The 21,716-nt window shown below is 34.9% G+C and overlaps 3 protein-coding genes and 1 pseudogene across 3 annotated transcripts; all 4 read right to left on the reverse strand.

Annotated features, from left to right (window-relative positions):
- Nucleotides 1-9,135: 9,135 nt before the first annotated feature.
- Nucleotides 9,136-11,073, reverse strand: LOC109065334 (annotated as a pseudogene).
- Nucleotides 11,074-12,129: 1,056 nt separating this feature from the next.
- LOC122145303 (GTPase IMAP family member 7) lies at nt 12,130-13,804 on the reverse strand. Its single transcript, XM_042758258.1, has 2 exons — nt 13,792-13,804; nt 12,130-13,036 (listed from the first exon to the last, which is right to left on the reverse strand). Exons 1-2 carry the CDS (start codon nt 13,802-13,804, stop codon nt 12,168-12,170), a joined length of 882 nt encoding a protein of 293 aa, XP_042614192.1. The 3' UTR covers nt 12,130-12,167.
- On the reverse strand, nt 13,739-14,815 carry LOC122145320 (GTPase IMAP family member 9-like). The gene is made up of 2 exons (XM_042758375.1): nt 14,809-14,815; nt 13,739-14,699 (listed from the first exon to the last, which is right to left on the reverse strand). The coding sequence occupies exons 1-2, from the start codon at nt 14,813-14,815 to the stop codon at nt 13,822-13,824; spliced, it is 885 nt and encodes a 294-aa protein (XP_042614309.1). The 3' UTR covers nt 13,739-13,821.
- Nucleotides 14,816-14,880: 65 nt separating this feature from the next.
- Nucleotides 14,881-17,000, reverse strand: LOC122149117 (GTPase IMAP family member 9-like). The gene is made up of 2 exons (XM_042778647.1): nt 16,650-17,000; nt 14,881-15,905 (listed from the first exon to the last, which is right to left on the reverse strand). The coding sequence occupies exons 1-2, from the start codon at nt 16,663-16,665 to the stop codon at nt 15,109-15,111; spliced, it is 813 nt and encodes a 270-aa protein (XP_042634581.1). The 5' UTR covers nt 16,666-17,000; the 3' UTR covers nt 14,881-15,108.
- Nucleotides 17,001-21,716: the final 4,716 nt, after the last annotated feature.

The raw sequence follows: 21,716 nt of genomic DNA on the forward strand, positions 1-21,716 counted from the left end.
TCTTGACCAGGACCACACCCCTAAATGCATTGAAGCAACTGCCATGTGATTGGTTGATTAGATAATTGCATTAATGAGAAATTGAACAGGTGTTCCTAATATTCCTTTAGGTGAGTGTAAGCTGTTCTTCATATTTTTTTTGTGTATACAAAGTGAGATCCTTTATGTACTTGTTTTGGTTTACTATATGAGTTAAATATTAAAAATATTATTTGACAAATAATTGAATATTTTAATATTTCTGAATGGAGAGAATGCTCATAATAAAAAATAAGTAAGATTGCAAGAAGTAAACCTAAAGTTTAGAGAAGGAAAGAAGTAAATAGAGAGAGAGAGAGACTGTTTTTCCTTGTTTATGAAATCCAAATTTTCCCCATTCATTGGATCTGCAGTTATAGCATATTTTCTGGATTTAATTTACTCCTATATTTCTAAAAGACTTTTGATGATAATCTGCATCATACCATGGATGAAAACATGTTTGCATGCATGAAAGTGACAAAAAGTGAGTGAAGATATTTAAAATGATTTCTATTTAATAAATACATTAACGAATTTAATTAATATATTTGATAAATACAAATAAATGCTGTTCATTAAACTTTATATTTATCATAAAATCTTGAAAAATAAAGTGCGTGATCATTTCCACACAAAATATGAAGCAGCAAAATTGTTTTCAACATTGATAATAATCAGAAATGTTTCTTGAGAGTCAAATAAATTATAATGATTTCTAATAATAAGTGCTGGAGGCGTGGCTTGATGTGTGGTCAAATTTTCCTTTTTTTTTGTCTCTAGCTGATCACATCCCTGGGTGAGTTTTAACTTCTACTTTTGTATCTACTGTAAAAAGAGAACTTGAAATTAACCATACCTACTGAATGGAAGAAAAAGTACATTTTGTTACATGGTAGCAGTATTCACAGAGAGTGTATTATGTAATCTTAGGTTTAGTGTAGCAATAGTTTGATAAACAAGATTTATGTTTTAAAATTATAGGTATTCTTTGCTATTTGGAGGCCATTTCCAGGTTTGAATTCTGGATAGAAGTGGAAGAAATATATGATTATGGTGTAATAATTTGGCCTCACAGCGGCACCAGAAATGTAAAATTTGGCCACCAGCTGATATAATCACCCGGTGAAGTGATGAGCCTGATGTGGCAGCGTCTTCCACTGGGGGCTGGGCAACCTTGCAGTGGGAAGGAAAACTTAGTTTCTGTTCAAACAAGTGTTGAACATGGATTGCTGAACTACTGGAGCACTGAGAAGGTCTTTTTTCTGGAACACATAGATCAAAGAGCCTTTGAAGGTTGAAGGTGAATGTTCTGAAGTCTGTGCAGGAGGTCCTGAAAATGTGGAGGCCAAGCTTGTCTGTTCTCCACAAGTGTGGAAAGGAGTTGCCACCCTGTTTGACTGCTGTCCACTGGTTTTGTGAGGTACTGGGGTACCAGCCTTTTGTCATAATTGTAAGATGCAAGGTCCAAATATAATAAGTTGCATTTACACAAGTAAACTTAGCAAACGAGACAACAACTTGCCATGCATACAACATGCATACAAGCCTCATTATACAACATCAAAGTAATCAGGTATTTAAAACACAGTATTAGTGCTGAGGAGCAGAATAAAACATTTTTAATGTCTTTATTTCAAACAGTGTGCCATCAAATTCAAGCATATTTTGTATGTCTATATCAAGAATACATCTGTAATAGCACTTTCTGGTCTTAGCAGGAGGCATGGTTTGATGACTCTGGCAATCAGAGGCCACAGTGGCTCATTGAGATGAAAGACCCTAAGTAGTATGCTAAGACTGTATAAAAGAGGATGTCTATGGAGCCTCTCTAATTCATTTTGACAAACAAGACTTCCTAGACATTGTTTTAATGCATGGACCTGCGGTTCACTTCACTAAAATAGTGGCCCAGTTCAAAACATCCTCAGAAAACTTCAGTGCCATACCCAAGGACACAGATGCATCAGAAGGGACCTCTGCAGTACAACATTTCCAGCAAGAAAAAACATCAACTGAAAGTCCTACCACTGGATCGGCTGAACTCGAGATAACTTCACAAATCAGCATTGAAGAAAATAGGGGTAGTGAATCAAGTGTGCAGAGCTGGGCATTCCCCTTAGAAGACATACCCAAAAATACAGACAGTGGAGGAAAGTCTTTCTTTGATGTGTCACCTTCTTAATACAGAAAGGTTCTACTATTGGAGAAACAGAATGATGGCATGTACACAAAAGCAGATGGGGAAAGTAGTGCACAATCTCTGGATTTACTTTAAAATAAATAAATAAATAATAATAATAATAATAATGTGGGGAGTGAGACCAAAGCACACTTGATTGACTCAGAAAACCCAGAGGGCATGTCAAAGAGCTTTGTATTTCGTTATTGTGAAATATTGTGAAATAAAATGTCTAGATAACAAGGACAAGTGGGTTATTGAGATTGATGTCATCCCAAGGTATAAATGAACTCAAAAGAAACTTTTTACACTACATTTGACAAGAAGAAAGGGAAGTCAAAATGCCTTTTTATTCATTCTGGCACAAACACCATAAATTATTTTCCAGAAAAAGATTTTTAAGCAAAAAAAAAAAAAGAGTTAGAATTATGGGCTTTATCTAGACCAGGGGTAGGCAACGTTAGTCCTGGAGCCGCTGTCCTGCAGAGTTTAGCTCTAACCCTAATCAAACACACCTGAACAAGCCAACCAAGGTCTTCAGGATTACTAACCCTAAGTCTCAATGTGCCTACTTATACTACGCCCTTAAAGTATGTACTCTTTTGCTGAAGAAAAAGTACACACTTTTGAGTGTGTAGTAGAAGATTAGGCAAGCTTTGGGACATATACTATCACGTCATACAGTTGAGTCTTTAAAGGACCGCTCTGTCGCACCTGTTACATGCACCGTCACTGTAAACTGGCCTGTCTATCATCTCGCAACAGTTAACATCCTCCACATTTCATTTAATTTAACTTCATACCATACTGGAGAGAAAAGAAGTAGCTAGTTGATCTGCAAGTAGAGGGTCTTTCATGCGGAGAACTCCGTATCTGCTCATATTTTTTGCATAAATATATACTTTTCCTAGAGAATCATGCAATTCGGACCAGACTTTGTCAGCATGATGCCAAGAAAACAAAGGTGCTAAATTGTGAACAGATTTTGGATATCTTGAATGGTGTTGTCATGGCGATTTATTAAAGTAACAGTAAAAAAGATAACAGTAATTTTCTGTTAAAGTGCATTATCCAAATTCTTCAAAACTATTTACATATGTAGAACAAGTCATTCATAGGAAACATGCAGTCGTGGCCAAAAGTTTTGAGAATTACATAAATATTGGAATTTGGAAAAGTTGCTGCTTAAGTTTTTATAATAGCAATTTGCATATACTCCAGAATGTTATGAAGAGTGATCAGAAAAATTGCATAGTCCTTCTTTGCCATGAAAATTAGCTTAATCCCAAAAAAAAAACCTTTCCACTGCATTTCATTGCTGTCATTAAAGGACCTGCTGAGATCATTTCAGTAATCATCTTGTTAACTCAGGTGAGAATGTTGACGAGCACAAGGCTGGAGATCATTATGTCAGGCTGATTGGGTTACAATGGCAGACTTGACATGTTTAAAAGGAGGGTGATGCTTGAAATCATTGTTCTTCCATTGTTAACCATGGTGACCTGCAAAGAAACGTGTGCAGCCATCATTGTGTTGCATAAAAATAGCTTCACAGGCAAGGATATTGTGGCTAATAAGATTGCACCTAAATCAACAATTTATAGGTTCATCAAGAACTTCAAGGAAAGAGGTTAAATTCTTGTAAAGAAGGCTTCAGGGCGTCCAAGAAAGTCCAGCAAGCGCCAGCAACCCCCTTGGGGTTGCTTCTCATCCAAGGGAGTGGGCTCACTCACAATTCTGCCCAAAAACACAGCCATGAATAAAGAATGGTACCAAAACACCCTCCAACAGCAAACTTCTTCCAACAATCCAACAACAGTTTGGTGAAGAAACAATGCATTTTCCCAGCACGATGGAGCACCGTGCCATAAGGAAAAAGTGATAACTAAGTGGCTCGGGGACCAGAATGTTGAAATTTTGGGTCCATGGCCTGGAAACTCCCCAGATCTTAATCCCATTGAGAACTTGTGGTCAATCCTCAAGAGGCGGGTGGGACAAACAAAAACCCACTAATTCTGACAAACTCCAAGAAGTTATTATGAAAGAATGGGTTGCTATCAGTCAGGATTTGGCCCAGAAGTTGATTGAGAGCATGCCCAGTTTGAATTGCAGAGGTCCTGAAAAAGAAGGGCCAACACTGCAAATACTGACTCTTTGCATAAATGTCATGTAATTGTCAATAAAAGCCTTTTGAAATGTATGAAGTGCTTGTAATTATATTTCAGTACATCACAGAAACAACTGAAACAAAGATCTAAAAGCAGTTTAGCAGCAAACTTTTTGAAAACTAATATTTATGTAATTCTCAAAACTTTTGGCCACGACTGTATAATGCTCAGGGGCCAACAAAAAATTAAATAGACAATAGAGCTGACAGATGAAGGCTGTAATACTAAGATTGTCATTGATAATTGGATGAGAAATATTTTAAGTCTGATCCTTTACTGCTCAGTTTAATTAGTTAGAATGAAAACAAATACTGTACATAAAATAAGTTAATATGTACTGCACTAGTAATATACTGTAGTTTTATATAATTATTTCACAAATGCTTATAGATCATTAGTTTCCATGATAGGACTAGATGTTATGATCCCAATATTCAGCACCATTTAGCCATTAAAACTATTTTTTTTTTTTTATCCTTATAGATCATAATTTTTTTTATTACAAATGTTTATGTTCATGTTAAAGGGTTAGTTCACCCAAAAATGAAATTAAAATTAAACTTTTTTTTACTTGCCCTCAAAGCATCCTAGGTGTGTATGACTTTCTTCTTTAAGACGAATCCAGTCGGAGTTATATAAAAAATGGTCCTGGCTATTCCAAGCTCTATCATTGCAGTGAGTGGGTGTTGCAGTTGAACAGTCCACAAGGTGCAAATATAGCGCGCGCATTTATAATAACACGTACCACACACGGCTCCGGGGGGTGAATAAAGGCCCCCTGTAGCGAGTCCATGTGTTTTTGTGAGAAAAATATCCAGAAGATATATTCAGAAGATTCCATGTGTTTAATAATTTTTTCAAAAGAAACTTAAATCTTGAAAAGAACAAGAAAAACATTTCACTCATAGATCAGGTGGAAACATGCACTAAACTAGAATTTAGTTCAAATATGCAGCACTCAGCAACAAGGACAAAAGGGAGATGTAGAAGCTGTGCAAAAATGTTCCTGGCCTATTGCTTTATATACTGAAACTATAATGATAAATGACTTCTCTCTGTGCCACAATGTATATTCAGCAGATCAATACAAATGATACATTATGTGTTTGTATATCAATTGTAGGACTTTTTCTAGGTTCTTTAATCATAAACTATGACTGAATGACAATGAAAAACAGTGTGAACCAGGACAGGTTCTCCTTTTTTGCCTACAAAGTTCACAATATAGGGGCATGAGTCACATGTTATCAACTTCCCCTTAGGCCTTTCTCACAGGAATCAGAAATTATGTCATGCAGGGTAAAGTTGGTGTGTAATGGGCCTATTCTATTAGTATACTATATTCTCAAGAAACACTTTTTGTCTTTTCTTTTAGTCTGTTTTCTGTTAGTCTGTTATATAATTACAACAAAATAAACTAAGCAAGGATACCTTAAATGGATGAATAGAGTTGAACAGAAATTATATTCAGGAAATTCAGATGGAAGCGTAAGCGTAAGTTCTACTAGGAAGACTAAATGACACGTCACATTCTAATTAAGGTCTAAACCAATCGGATCTCAACACGAGGTATATATAAAAACGCACTACTTGCATCTCATTTTGTCTGCAGATACTGCCGCTGACGTTCCCCTCCATCCTCCCCACCACCACCAAGTCGGCCCTGTCTATGCGGGGGGTAGGCTCCGCCCTGCCTTCGTCTTCGGCAGGATTAGCTGGTATCCACAATCTTCAGATCCACGCTACGGATGGGGCCTACGCCAAATTAATTCTGTTTTGTTTTGTAAATAAATACTTCAGTCTTATCTACACCTCCTGAGTCTTTCTGGTAGAACTAAAGTAAGGATACCTTAAATGGATGAATAGAGTTGAACAGAAATTATATTCAGGAAATGTGAAAAACAAGCATGGAAAGGATTGTAAGTAATGAGAGAAGAGGGAGGTTACAACAAAAGGTACAAATTGGAGATTATGTAAGGTTTGTTAATAAATGTAATCATTTTATAATAGATTTGATTTTATGGATGCTAAAATGAACAGTGTAGAATTCTTAAACAATTACCAATGGGTCCAGAACCCTTGCTAGCAGGAAGTGGCTGCATGTTTAGCTCATATTAATCTTAATAAAGCACCTAGAAGTCTGTGCACGTAAGCTTAAGGGGACCCTTTTACACAGCTATTTATTTCAGAAATTACTGAATGAGTATACAGTCCCACATTTGTGGAAAGTATCCACAGTAATACCCATCCCCAAGACATCAGAGGCAACATTACCTAAACATTACAGGCCAGTAAATGTGAGGTTATCAGTTTAGACCCACTGTAGTTTACATGCAGACCATATATAGAGGGACAGAAGATGCCTCACAATGTTGGTTTTGTTGACTGATTTTATTCAGGACTGAAGCATATTCAGGACTCGATAATCTTATGCACAGGCACTTTTTGTTGATTTTTACTTAAACTTTTTAATAAGGTTAATTTGTTATTATCACATTTCTAGTGTGAATATAAATTCTCCTGTGATATAATGGATCAAAGACTTTCTTACAGATTGTCCACAGAAAGTGTTTATGAATGGTATATTTTCAAATGACCTGGCTTTAAAAACAGGGGCTCCAGAGGACTGATTCAATGACTCATTCATAAACTTCTTTCGTTCCTGAAAGAATCATCATTTTAGAATGAATTAGTTGAATTTATTGACTTATAAAGACAGTTGTAGAATTTGGAACTGTATACAAGTATATATGGTTTTTAATATTTTCCCCAAATCTTTCTGTGGTGGAGACAGTACGAGTAATGTGCTAAATTGCCGTTCCAATTTCAGCAAGTCACTTGTTTCACTCATGTAAGAATCAGTGTTATGAATGAATCAGTTCACTGAAATATTCCCTTCAAAGACTGTTTAGTCTGTCTGGAACTTGTGAACAGACAAGCAAACACTTTTGGACTTGTCTCACTTAAAACCTTAAAATGTGACTCTTTTACACCTGGCATTAACATCCTAGTTAAAAAAAAAAAAAAATTCTACACGAGTAGACAGTGCTAAATACAGGTGTAAATGGGGTCTGAAATGTTTCCATCCGATCCCTGAAACCACATATGTAGGTTATCATTTTGAACAATTATCATTTTATGAAATGCATTGCATAAGTGTGCATGTGCTACACTGATAAATAATGCAAAAAATCTATATATATTTAATGGTTCCTTAATTCTCCAAATAACTTTAACTGTACATATACACACATAGGCTACTATAGATGGGTTGGTGTAATCTACTGAGGATAAGGTTATTTGGGCTGGTATGAAGGTAAAATGACATCAAAAAGATTTGCATATGCAGAGTAATATTTGTGGAAGTGTACATAAGACTGTTAGTGTAAATTAAATTTGCATGCACAAGAGAAGCTTTATAAAGGTGTAAATCGTGGTTCAAGCATAAGAAAAAAATATTTGCAGCATTTTACTGTTACTTGTAAATGTAATACATGTATTGTGAAACTGAAGCTTCATGCTAAAGCAAAATAAATATGATCTGCATGCTTCTGACTTCCATTTTTCCGTGCTTACACTTTTGGCACGTTTTTTTTTTTTTGGCCAAAAGATGGTCAAAAGCACTGCAAGCCTGTGAACGGTGATTTGCAAGAGAAAACAGCAGTTTAAAGAACTGCAAAATGGATTGACTGCATAGAACCAATCTGTATGTGTTAAAAAACAAACTGTTGCAAATGTCTAAATGACCTGTTGTGCATGTGGGGCAAAAAGTTTCTGAAATAATCTGATATGTACAGTACAGCTCCATCTTTCTTTTCTCTGCGCTTACAATTTTGGCATGATTCTCTCACTAACTGAGTTTTGCAAGTGTGAGGGGGAGGGCGGGTCCATCTTCTTCTCGTAGCCAATCAAATGAGCCTCTCGCTGACTCAATAAACACATCATACACTAAGACATTAATCTTCATTTAGTTCAAAATCATTCTTGCTGCAGGAATGGTACTTTTTACGTACATATACAGTATATATATATATATATATACATATATAGTATATATATATATATATATATATATATATACATAATATATATATATATATATATACTATATATATATATATATATATATATATACATATATGTATATATATATATATATATATACATATATACATATATGTATATATATATATATATATATATACATATATACATATATGTATATATATATATATATATATATATATATATATATATTATATATATATATATATATATATATATATATATATATATGTGTGTGTGTGTGTATATAAAACAACTTAATTAAAACATGATATTTTATCAGTTGTGTTGTACCATTAGGCTATGTGTTCTTACTGAATTCTTAAAGCTGCAATTCAAAAACACACAAATCACACTTACAAAAAAATAAAAAGAATCCAAATCTTCACAATACAACAATTGAATCTCAATTTGCACCTTTAGAAATATTTTCTTATGCATGGAAACTTAATTACGCGATTTACACCTTTACAAAGCTTCTCTTGCGCATGCAAATTTAATTTATGCTTACAGTCTTATGTACACTTCCACAAATATGGAAGCATCCTGCGTATGCAAATCTTTTTGACGTCAATTTACCTTCATAGCTGGTCTCTAAAAAGATTCATAAACCTACAGGTGTTTCAATCAATATCATTCATTGATTTTGTCCAAGGTTTCTCATAATAAACTTTTCAAGAGTAGTAAACAGAAACTCTGCAATTATTTTTGAGATATGTGTTGTTTCATTTCCGCTTTCTCTCTTGCCTCCCTCTCTTTCCTTTCCCACAGCTCTGTTATGGCCTCTTTGAGAGCCTCTGCTTCATATCTGATTTTCAGATCCTCAAGGTCTCTGTCTCTCTGCTCTTCATTTTCCATTAAGATTTGCTGTTTTTCCTCTTGAATTGCAATCTGTGCCTTCTCTAGCATTTCACTGGTATAACAGCGTCCTCCGTTCTCAGAAATCATCTTGTGTATTTTTTCAAAAAGTTGATTAACCTGCATGGTATCTTTGGACTCATTATTAAAAACATGATATCGCTTCTGGCATTTCTTGAAGAGTATCTTCAAATCAGGATTGTCAGCGACAAACTCTTGGATATTTCTACCCTCAAACTCTTCTCCATGTGTAAAACAAAAATCATGGCGTGCTTATCTGCATCTTCTCCAAAGATCTTGAGAAAGATGTCCACTGTGTCTCTGTCCTCTTTTGTGAAGCGACCAGGCTGAAGCACCAGCAGGAAGATGTGTGGACCGGGAGTAGAAAGGGGAATACACAGCTTAATTCTGCTGACCATCTCCTCTATCGTAAAGCTGGGGTCAAACAGTCCTGGTGTGTCAATAACAGCAACCTTTGTGTTGTTAACATTCTTTGTAGCTTTCCAGCAAACCTTTGTTACAGATGATGATGACAAATTCACTTTTTAAAAAACTTTTCACCAAGAATGGTGTCTCCAGCAGCACTTTTTCCAACTCCAGTCTTTCCCAAGAGAATAATCCTGAGCTCTTCACATGGATCCTGCTGCTCTGGCACTGTTTAAAAGCAATGAACAAATACATTGTAATACTGCATAATGTAACATGTTACATCATAAACATTTATATAAAATTTCACACTGTTGAAAACGTTTTTCGTTAAGAAGGTTATAGATGTGCCTATGTTTTATATATTTGTTTTTCTTGATAACAAAGCATTTGCTACAGGAGGGCTCCAGAGGACTGATTCAATGACTCATTCATAAACTTCTTTCGTTCCTGAAAGAATCATCATTTTAGAATGAATTAGTTGAATTTATTGACTTATAAAGACAGTTGTAGAATTTGGAACTGTATACAAGTATATGGTTTTTAATATTTTCCCCAAATCTTTCTGTGGTGGAGACAGTACGAGTAATGTGCTAAATTGCCGTTCCAATTTCAGCAAGTCACTTGTTTCACTCATGTAAGAATCAGTGTTATGAATGAATCAGTTCACTGAAATATTCCCTTCAAAGACTGTTAGTCTGTCTGGAACTTGTGAACAGACAAGCAAACACTTTTGGACTTGTCTCACTTAAAACCTTAAAATGTGACTCTTTTACACCTGGCATTAACATCCTAGTTAAAAAAAAAAAAAATATTCTACTACACAAGTAGACAGTGCTAAACTACAGGTGTAAATGGGGTCTGAAATGTTTTCCATCCGATCCCTGAAACCACATATGTAGGTTATCATTTTGAACAATTATCATTTTATGAAATGCATTGCATTGTGTGCATGTGCTACACTGATAAATAATGCAAAAAATCTATATATTTTTAATGGTTCCTTAATTCTCCAAATAACTTTAACTGTACATATACACACATAGGCTACTATAGATGGGTTGGTGTAATCTACTGGAGGATAAGGTTTATTTGGGCTGGTATGAAGGTAAAATGACATCAAAAAGATTTGCATATGCAGAGTAATATTTGTGGAAGTGTACGTAAGACTGTTAGTGTAAATTAAATTTGCATGCACAAGAGAAGCTTTATAAAGGTGTAAATCGTGGTTCAAGCATAAGAAAAAAAATATTTGCAGCATTTTACTGTTACTTGTAAGTGTAATACATGTATTGTGAAACTGAAGCTTCATGCTAAATCAAAATAAATATGATCTGCATGCTTCTGACTTTCCATTTTTCTGTTACACTTTTGGCACGTTTTTTTTTTTTTTGGCCAAAAGATGGTCAAAAGCACTGCAAGCCTGTGAACGACGGTGATTTGCAAGAGAAAACAGCAGTTTAAAGAACTGCAAAATGGATTGACTGCATAGAACCAATCTGTATGTGTAAAAAAAAAAAACTGTTGCAAATGTCTAAATGACCTGTTGTGCATGTGGGGCAAAAAGTTTCTGAAATAATCTGATATGTACAGTACAGCTCCATCTTTCTTTTCTCTGCGCTTACAATTTTGGCATGATTCTCTCACTAACTGAGTTTTGCAAGTGTGAGGGGGGGAGGGCGGGTCCATCTTCTTCTCGTAGCCAATCAAATGAGCCTCTCGCTGACTCAATAAACACATCATACACTAAGACATTAATCTTCATTTAGTTCAAAAATCATTCTTGCTGCAGGAATGGTACTTTTTACGTACATATACAGTATATATATATATATATACATATATATATAATATATATATATATATATATATATATATATATATACATATATATATATACATATATATATATATATATATATATATATATATACATATATGTATATATATATATATATACATATATACATATATGTATATATATATATATATACATATATATATATATATATATATATATATATATATATATATATATATATATATATGTGTGTGTGTGTGTATATAAAACAACTTAATTAAAACATGATATTTTATCAGTTGTGTACCATTAGGCTATGTGTTCTTACTGAATTTGGAAAAATGGAAGTCAGAAGCATGCAGATCATATTTATTTTGCTTTAGCATGAAGCTGCAGTTTCACAATACATGAATTACACTTACAAGTAACAGTAAAATGCTGCAAATCATTTTTTCTTACACTTGAAACGCGATTTACACCTTTACAAAGCTTCTCTTGCGCATGCAAATTTAATTTATGCTTACAGTCTTATGTACACTTCCACAAATATGGAAGCATCCTGCGTATGCAAATCTTTTTGACGTCAATTTACCTTCATAGCTGGTCTCTAAAAAGATTCATAAACCTACAGGTGTTCAATCAATATCATTCATTGATTTTGTCCAAGGTTTCTCATAATAAACTTTTCAAGAGTAGTAAACAGAAACTCTGCAATTATTTTGAGATATGTGTTGTTTCTTTCCGCTTTCGCTCTTGCCTCCCTCTCTTTCCTTTCCCACAGCTCTGTTATGGCCTCTTTGAGAGCCTCTGCTTCATATCTGATTTTCAGATCCTCAAGGTCTCTGTTTCTCTGCTCTTCATTTTCCATTAAGATTTGCTGTTTTTCCTCTTGAATTGCAATCTGTGCCTTCTCTAGCATTTCACTGGTATAACAGCGTCCTCCGTTCTCAGAAATCATCTTGTGTATTTTTTCAAAAAGTTGATTAACCTGCATGGTATCTTTGGACTCATTATTAAAAACATGATATCGCTTCTGGCATTTCTTGAAGAGTATCTTCAAATCAGGATTGTCAGCGACAAACTCTTGGATATTTCTACCCTCAAACTCTTCTCCATGTGTAAACAAAATCATGGCGTGCTTATCTGCATCTTCTCCAAAGATCTTGAGAAAGATGTCCACTGTGTCTCTGTCCTCTTTTGTGAAGCGACCAGGCTGAAGCACCAGCAGGAAGATGTGTGGACCGGGAGTAGAAAGGGGAATACACAGCTTAATTCTGCTGACCATCTCCTCTATCGTGAAGCTGCGGTCAAACAGTCCTGGTGTGTCAATAACAGCAACCTTTGTGTTGTTAACATTCTTTGTAGCTTTCCAGCAAACCTTTGTTACAGATGATGATGACAAATTCACTTTAAAAAACTTTTCACCAAGAATGGTGTTTCCAGCAGCACTTTTTCCAACTCCAGTCTTTCCCAAGAGAATAATCCTGAGCTCTTCACATGGATCCTGCTGCTCTGGCACTGTTTAAAAGCAATGAACAAATACATTGTAATACTGCATAATGTAACATGTTACATCATAAACATTTATATAAAATTTCACACTGAACAAAAGCACAGAACACAAGAAGAAGGTTATAGATGTGCCTATGTTTTATATATTTGTTTTTCTTGATAACAAAGCATTTGCTACAGGAAATAGCTGCTTTGACATTGTCCTGAAACTTGTGTGAACTGTTGTACAGAACACAAGAATCAACAGCAACTGTGCAGATATTAAATGGTTAAATATGTGCAAGACCACAAAGTTCACTGTTGTGTCTTTTAATGAATGTCAGTGGGACATATTTAAACTTTAACCCAAAAGCTCAAGTTTGCACCTTAGTTTAGAAGAAAAGAACTGAGAACAACTTCCTTTAATTCCACGTTTCAAGCACAGCTGAAATCAGTATATAAAAAATCATAACATAATAAGCTATAATGACAAACTTTCTGTTCCATCTTTTTATTTTATAACACAAACATAATGTTTACACCAGAATCAGTTATAAGTAAACTTTAACATACTGTTACCATCAACTAATACGCACTACATTTTCACACAGGCAAATATTCATGTTTTACAGAAGATAAAACTTTACCATAGAAATCACTTGCATAACATTTTTAAATGTTTAAAATAGTGAATATACATTATTTCTTCCAAACATGCAATGTTTCAAAGGCACATTTGTGTATCTGCATTTCAAAATGTTACATTCTCAACTCTTTAAAACAGTTGGTGTACATTGCTATATTGCTATCATTTATTTTTTCATCAGTTTCTTCACAAGATAAAGCAGGTACAAAGGTACGAAACCAACTAAATACACTTTCTTGTCCTTGTTGAACAGGCTGTGCAACATTTCCCAAAAAGTTTCACTTTGAGTCTCATCTGCTTCCACCTTGACTATCTCATCACATGGGGCACTTGGAAAATCCTCTAGGGTTTTACTCTGTGTCTTTGTCTTGGCAAATGCTGCATACATAAACAGAGCTGCAGCAGCAGTTGCAGCAGCAGCAATGTAGAAGTACCATGTATTCCTGGACTTTCCCTGAACCTTGTTTGTACTGACATAATATTTTTTGTTTCTCTTTCCCAACTGACTGTCCACTTTCTCAAAGAGCTCACTGACCTGACTTGTGTTTTCTCTGTTATTATTATTAAACACATGATACTGTGATCCACATTTTTGGATGAGTTTCTGCAGGTTTTTATCCTCCTCTACAAACTGGTCTACACTTTTATTCTTAAGTTTGTCTCCGTATGTAAAAAGTACTATTGTGAACAAATTCACATTTGAGCACAACATCTTTTGGAGTATGTCCATCACATGTCTTTCTTGCTCAGTGAAGCGGCCCAACTGAACAACAAGGAGAAAAGCGTGGGGTCCGGGTTCACACAGAGTCAAGGCTCTCTCCAGCTCTACATTTGTTATAGAAGCATCACAGTTTAATAAGCCAGGAGTATCTACAACAGTCACTTTCCTCCCATAGACAACAGCATCCATCCGTTCACTTGTGGATGTGAGAGAAGTGGCTCTGAGATCCGAGTGAAACCCATCTCGGCCCAGAATGGTGTTTCCTGCTGCACTTTTCCCAACTCCCTGAAGGCCAACCAGAATCAGTCGAAGGTGCTCCTTCACTCCTGGAAAAATGGAACTTCATTTGTTCAAAATGAAGATAAAATTCAAAACTCAAGGTCGGCATTTATAACCAGTGCTCTAACAAACACAAAATGATTTTACACAAACATTGCATGTAGTATACATTTAAGTCATTGAGTATCTAAAAACAAAACAAAACAAAACATTTTTTTTACTCAGTTATTTTTTATTAATTTCAGGTTTGCATTACAGTTATGCGTTGTAGTATACTAAAACAAATTACAGTGACCCAGTATAATAAAGTTTTTCCATTAGCTAGCATTGAGTTTGTAAACATAAAATATAAGCGCTACTGTCATTTGTTATTTTGAATAATAATAATAATTAAAGAATATATTGCTAAACAATGACAATCCAATGCTGGATTAACCAATCCAAGAAATTTTCTCATTGAAGTTGGCAGGCTTTTAAAGCAACAGCACCAGCAGCAGCAGCAGCACTTCCTGCCACTACCAAACCAGCTTTCATAAACTTATTGTTTCTTTCTGCTCTGTATCTTGCTTCCTGTTCAGTCATTTGTTGTTGCAGCATAAGCCTTTCTTTTTCTTCCTCTATTGCTCTCTCAGCTGTCTGAAGCATTTCATTTGTGTAATACTCTTCACCATTTACAGTCACAAGCTGCTCTATTTGTTCCAACAGCATGTTGACCTGGTTTGGATCCGTATCTTCATTGTCAAAAACATGGTATCGGCCACTTGTAGTCTTGATAAAGTTCAGCAGATCAGGACTGTCATTAACAAACTCATGGATGCTTTTCTGTCCACGCTTCAACCTGTCTCCATGAGTGAACAGCACCATTGTGTATTTTGACGCTTGTTCACCAAAGATTTTCTGAATTTGCTCCACAGTATTTTTTTCCTCTGCTGTAAATCTCCCAAGCTGCACAACCACGATAAAAACATGAGGGCCTGGCGCAGAGAGCGATATGCACAGTTTAATCTTTGCCTCAATCACAGTTTTTTCCTCTTTTGTGTCAAACAAGCCTGGAGTGTCAATAACGGCCACCTTTTGCCCATTGACATCTCCTTTGGCTTTATCACAGTCTATGGTCACAGAGGAGGAGGACAGATCTGAATGAAACTTGTTTTCTCCCAGGATGGTATTTGCTGCTGCACTCTTTCCTACTCCTGTCTTTCCAACCAGCACAATTCTTTTTTCATCACTGCTCTTCTGAGTCCTCTGCACTGTTAAAGGACAAGGATATTATTACATCCGTATTATTTAGTAATTTACAATTTTTAGTGACAAAATTGTGTTAAATAGTGATTTTTTTGTATTTTTGTAGACACTTCATGCTGTATATCACCCATTGTCCTCAGTTAAAATGACAATTTTGCAAATCCTCACCTTATCTGATTTTATCACCTCCCTTGGCCCTGTTAATCAACTAAACAACGGACATGATATTATAATTTGAAATGTTCCGGAGATACAATTTTTTGTCCTATTTGAGATTCCAGTTTCAAACCCATATTCTTATGGAAAACTTTTAAAAACATTGCAAAGGAGTGTTTATGATGCTATTCATTATGTCATAAATATACCACATAAGTGTCAAAAATTGGTGCATTCTATGCATTACAACCAGATATTTTGCAAAATTCAGTTTCATAATCATGAGGAAAACCACCACCACCATAATTCAGTATATAAAAATGACATACATATGAATATATGTATATCAACATAGCATATGAAGAACATTGTAAAGTGACCGTGCTTGTGTAAGATGTATTATTTGAAATTAATACATAAAATGCTCTATTACAAGGATGTCTTTTCGCAGTCATTTCTCAATCTTTTTTCATTATGTTAATTTTTCTGCAATAGTACATTTCAAACCATAATTGTTACATTTGGAACATAAATTAAATATTCAAATCTAACAGAAATATAGAAAGAGATGTTATGACAAAATCATGATTTACCTTTTTCGGCTTCCATAATATTGAAGTGGATAGGTGTGGGTATATTTGTTGAAGGATTTTTGGTACACTTTGCTGAAGATTTGTCCGTCGTGTGGAAAAATAAACAGTTGAGTCTCTTTATATCCTGCCTCTTTTAGCCCTCCCATATCCAGGTAAATATTGCAAATCTGCAAGCATGCCCTACCCACTATGTTTTAAATTTCCATTTGCTCTATGAAGTGGATATAAGGACTGTAACAGACTGTTGATGCCAGCTTGGTGAATTACAGTCTTCAGGTTTAGGTGTGGAGGTAAGGTTAGCATTAGGAAATCAGTGCACAATAAGTGGGATAAAAACCTTGGCAGAACACAGGTTTCGCCACATCAAGCGCTGAGTGAATAGTCACACCACTAGAGCATCAACAGAAGCTGGGTTGGTCCAGCATTAATATGAATTCTTTAAATACGTGTTTAAACATAAGAGGGGGACCAAAGATTACCTGTTAGATTTACCCAAATCGAATTATATCTTAATCTTTAACCACTAAAGAGACATCAGAGGCAGCAGCAAATGTCAGAAGGATTAGCCGAGTTGAGGCTGCTCTTGTCAGGAAACAGGAGCGCTGAGCGCCCGCTGATCGGGTGGAGATCACCTCTCTGAAATCGGAGAAGGACATTTTCCAATAGGCACTGTCTTTATAATTAAACTGCAGATTTGAGTTTTAAACAATGACATACTTTTAAAACTACATTTCGTGACACAATAACAGTAATATTTAAAAAAAAAAAGTGAATATATAGTGGTTGAAATACAATGCTGTGAGAACTCAACCAATCAGCATGTTCAGCACCCAAGTCCCACTCCTGAACATCCCGGACCTTTGAAAAAGAGCAGGGAACTGACTCTCCGAGGGGCAAATTTTACCCGGATCTCTAGATCCTAGTTCCTGCGGTGGGAACACACCTGCTGCATCGCTGCCGTATGAGGCAATGACTTTGCAGGCAGTTTATGCACGAAGACACAACAAAATAGAACGAAGTGCAAAAAGTTAGTCAGAAATATACATTTACACACAAACTGACCATTAAATAGAACTTTCAGACGCCATTTTTTTTTTTTTTTTTTTTTTTTTTAGCTCAACCATTATGGAATGGAACACACAGGATAGTGGGATATCAAAGGCAGCGAAAGATACATCTATGCTGCTTTAAAAATCCGATCAGAAGAAGGTACCTCCGGAGACAGGAAGTAAAGCAGAATTTGATGCCTTCCTGCCTTGGAATGCTGCCTCCGAAGGCAGCATTTTAAAGTTTTCGGATGCAACCACCGAGTGCCCACCCAAAATCCCTAGTTCCTGGGGAAAGTTCCTGCTGTGGAAATGGGGCTTTTGTAAACTTGACACTCTCCATCGCAAAATAATAAGTCTATTTTACCCAAGTGGGTAACACTTTATTGTAATTACCAATTCACGCTATTAATTAGTTGCTAAAATAATACATGTAAAGCACAAATGCCTTTTTCTGCATGACCATATTTAGATCCCCCAATTTAACAACTACTTACTAACTATTAATAAGCAGCAAATTAAGAGTTTGTTCAGGGAAAACTCTTAATAGTAAATATGTGTTCCCTACTTGGTTCTACTGGGTTGAAGAGTTAAATAAGGACGGTTGAGCTGCATAATCCCTGTGCAAACAATCTTTTTTCAGTCATTTTTGTTCTATGTAAAACTGAAAGTAGATTTAACAAATGTTGCTGAGACGTTAGGCAAATGATTTTCAATACACCACAAATGGCTTATGCAATATGAGATCTTTGTTAAAATCGTTCTCTTTAATCTGCCATCTAAAATGGTCCTATTGCTTGTAGTGTGGATTGTTTTTCTTTCTATACATTTGGTGGGAAATTTCAGGTTTACATTATTTGTCCTTGCATGTTTACGTCATGGGCTACTGTATATATACATATATATCACTTAGCCTATTGAAGTTTTTTAAAGAAGAGCCATGTACAACAAACAGTGAATGATGTTTTTACAAGCTATTATTGAATTGTGTTCAGCACTGAAGAGAATACACTTTTCAGCCCTGAATAGAAATACAAACTACACCAACAATGTAGCTGTTGAAACACCTGTGCAATATTTGCTATAGTTTCTATTGGTGATGCAGGTTATTTTCATTTACTGAACTGTCCTATTATTTAGTTTCTTTTGTTAAATGTAGTTCACATGGTATGGTTCATCAAAAGTAATGGATATCAATTCACCCAAAATGAAAATACAATGTGGCATTTTCCAAAATATTTTCTTTTCTTTTATTTATTTTTTATTTTTTCACAGAAGAAAGAGGTTTGGAATGACATGAGGGTGAAGTTATTTTTTGTTATATTTTGCATATTAAAAGTCCTTAGGCACTGATGGAATATTCTAAACATATTGTTTGGAAAGATCATTGTTAGTTAAAGGAATATTTAAAAAGACTATGAGGATACAAAGCAAACTGAGCAATACCAAATAATATATATATATATATATATATATATTTTTTTTTTTTTTTTTCTTTTTTTTCTTTTTTTTTTTTTTTTAAAGCACACCTATATGCTATATAATAATTTTAAACATTATATATTTATATATTTATTTGTAGATTAGGATACCTGAGACCGACACTTCATTCAGTGGTGTTCTGGAAGAAAAAGAGAGAATTAAATTATATCAGTATCTTAGATTGTCCTTTTCCAACTGTACTTGTATTTGCATGTGCTTTGTATGCATAGCCTATTGAAACTATTGAAATATTGAAATGATTTATTATAATTATCTGTTTCATTCAAGTCAAGAAATAGATTGTAATAGCAATTAGACTTAACAAAATAAGTTGTGCATGTAATGACTGCATGTCATGGTTCATCTAACAGAACAAAAAAAATTGTTCTGAATTGTCCTGCTTGGAAAGACGGGTTGGGAAAAGTACAACAGGAACCACCATCCTGGGGGAAGTATCTTCAACTCCAATCTTTTAGTTTCATCTGTTGCTCAAAAATGTAAAATGAATTTAGGATTATAAGGGAAGAAAAACCTGAAATTATTGACAATTGTGGTCTTTTTGACACAGATTGAATAAGAGGTAGAGAGTTACACTGACAGATTGTATGGTAAAAAGGCATTAAATTACATAATGGTGGAGTTCATTTACAGAGATCAGCTTAGAGGGCAGCACATAAAAACATTTGTGCACAGCAATTCAGAACTACAAGCATTTGTCAGGAAATGTGGAGAACGCTGAGGAGCAACAGGAAGGTTATGCAACTGCTAGACAATATTGATGAAATGGAGAATACTACACTAATGGCATGCTTCAGGAAGCAGAGAGAGCAATTAACGAAATGAAACAAATTATCATAAAAAAATGAAGAAAAGCGAAAGAGAGATGGAGGCTCTAGCATGTGAACATCTAAATCTAGAACGTGAATGACTAGAGAAAATGAAAATGCAATTAGCTAAGAAACAGGAGGACCTGGCAAGAATACAAGCTGAGAACAACAATTTTGGCAATTAATGTGTTAAAATGGGCTCACAATCTCATCATTTTTTTTTTTGTTTTTTTTTATATATATACAGATGCCATTTTTACAGTGGTATTACCTATGCAAGGTGTCCAATATGATCACATAGTCTTACCAAAATGTTTTCTACAAAGAGCACAAAATATAAACTTAATTTTAGATTTTTCCACATAAATCTATATGTGAAGCTGATGGAAAACGTACACTGTTCAAAACTTTGGTTTTCTCTGTTTTTTGACCACTGCTATGTACAAACAAATTTGTGGGTGTCTTTTCTTTCACTCTGTATTTTACTGCAAAACACCTAACTGTCAATCTTGTTCCCATCTGACAATTTTGCTGACAGGAGAGTATCTAGAGGGTGGGAATGGGATCATATGCAGGCCGGATTGGAACCTGTGTTCCTATAAACACAACAGCTCTTCTATATGAAATGAGCTCTATACACTGGATTATGGCACAATGCTTGTCAGTTTTCTGATTCAGCTCTATAGCTAAAACAATTTCTATAAACATTTCAAATCAGTTTTAATATTAAATGATGACAGAGTTTCTACATTCAATCTTCTTTTAATTTATGACATTTTCATAAATAACAATTCACTGACATTTATTAAAGCTGCTGTTCCCCAGAACTAATAAATGTAATCATAGTGGTAAGTGCTTTGCTTTCAGAGAGAAAGTGCGTCTCTCTTAAAAAGAAAAATCATTATACAATAACGTGACACATGGACCTTACAAATCCATCCATGCCCCATCCGCTATAACATCACTTCATCACTGACACAAAGGAGGCAAGTTCTGAATGTCTGTGCTATACAAATACACACGATCAAATAGCTTTCATCTCTTCTGTGCATTAAAAATTATATCAAGCCGACTTTTCATTATCAGCTTCGAGTTTAACAGCCCAATTCTATGCTTCACATTAAAATAAAAAAAGTATACTTTTAAAGAACCTAATGAATTCATTTAAACATATTTCTCACCAAACTATTAAAAATATAAGTTACTGTTTAAACCAAGAGCACTTATTGCATCCATATCTTGTTTCAGAATTCAGATCTGAATAAGACAAAAGCGTCTTGCGACAACTTCACCTCTGATGCCAGTCTGAAGGGAAGTTTTAACGTGCTAGACAGCTTCTTGTCTATTGTCATGCATTGATATGTACAGATCACTCTTTTGTACAGTTCTCAGCATGCAGATACTTCCTATGCTCATCTCATAAGCAGATGTACATAAACAAGCACGAGGAAATTCAGAGGATGTGTTTCTGAGGCGTAATCCACACGTCAAAAACATTTCAGCATTTCAGACTATCTCAGATTTTGCATAAACTAATGCAACATTTCAGTTTAGAATATGAATTACCGTTTCAGTCCCAGACCAATATTGACCGGCACTGAATCTAGATTCCTTTACTCTCATGTTCAAACACAAAGCAGATTTGTTAATCATTTGTGCTGGAGTGTGTCATATTTGTCTTGAGGAAATGTTAGTGGCATGAGGAAACACTT

This window comes from Cyprinus carpio, chromosome A1 (assembly GCF_018340385.1).
Source record: "Cyprinus carpio isolate SPL01 chromosome A1, ASM1834038v1, whole genome shotgun sequence".
Taxonomy (NCBI): Eukaryota; Metazoa; Chordata; class Actinopteri; order Cypriniformes; family Cyprinidae; genus Cyprinus; species Cyprinus carpio.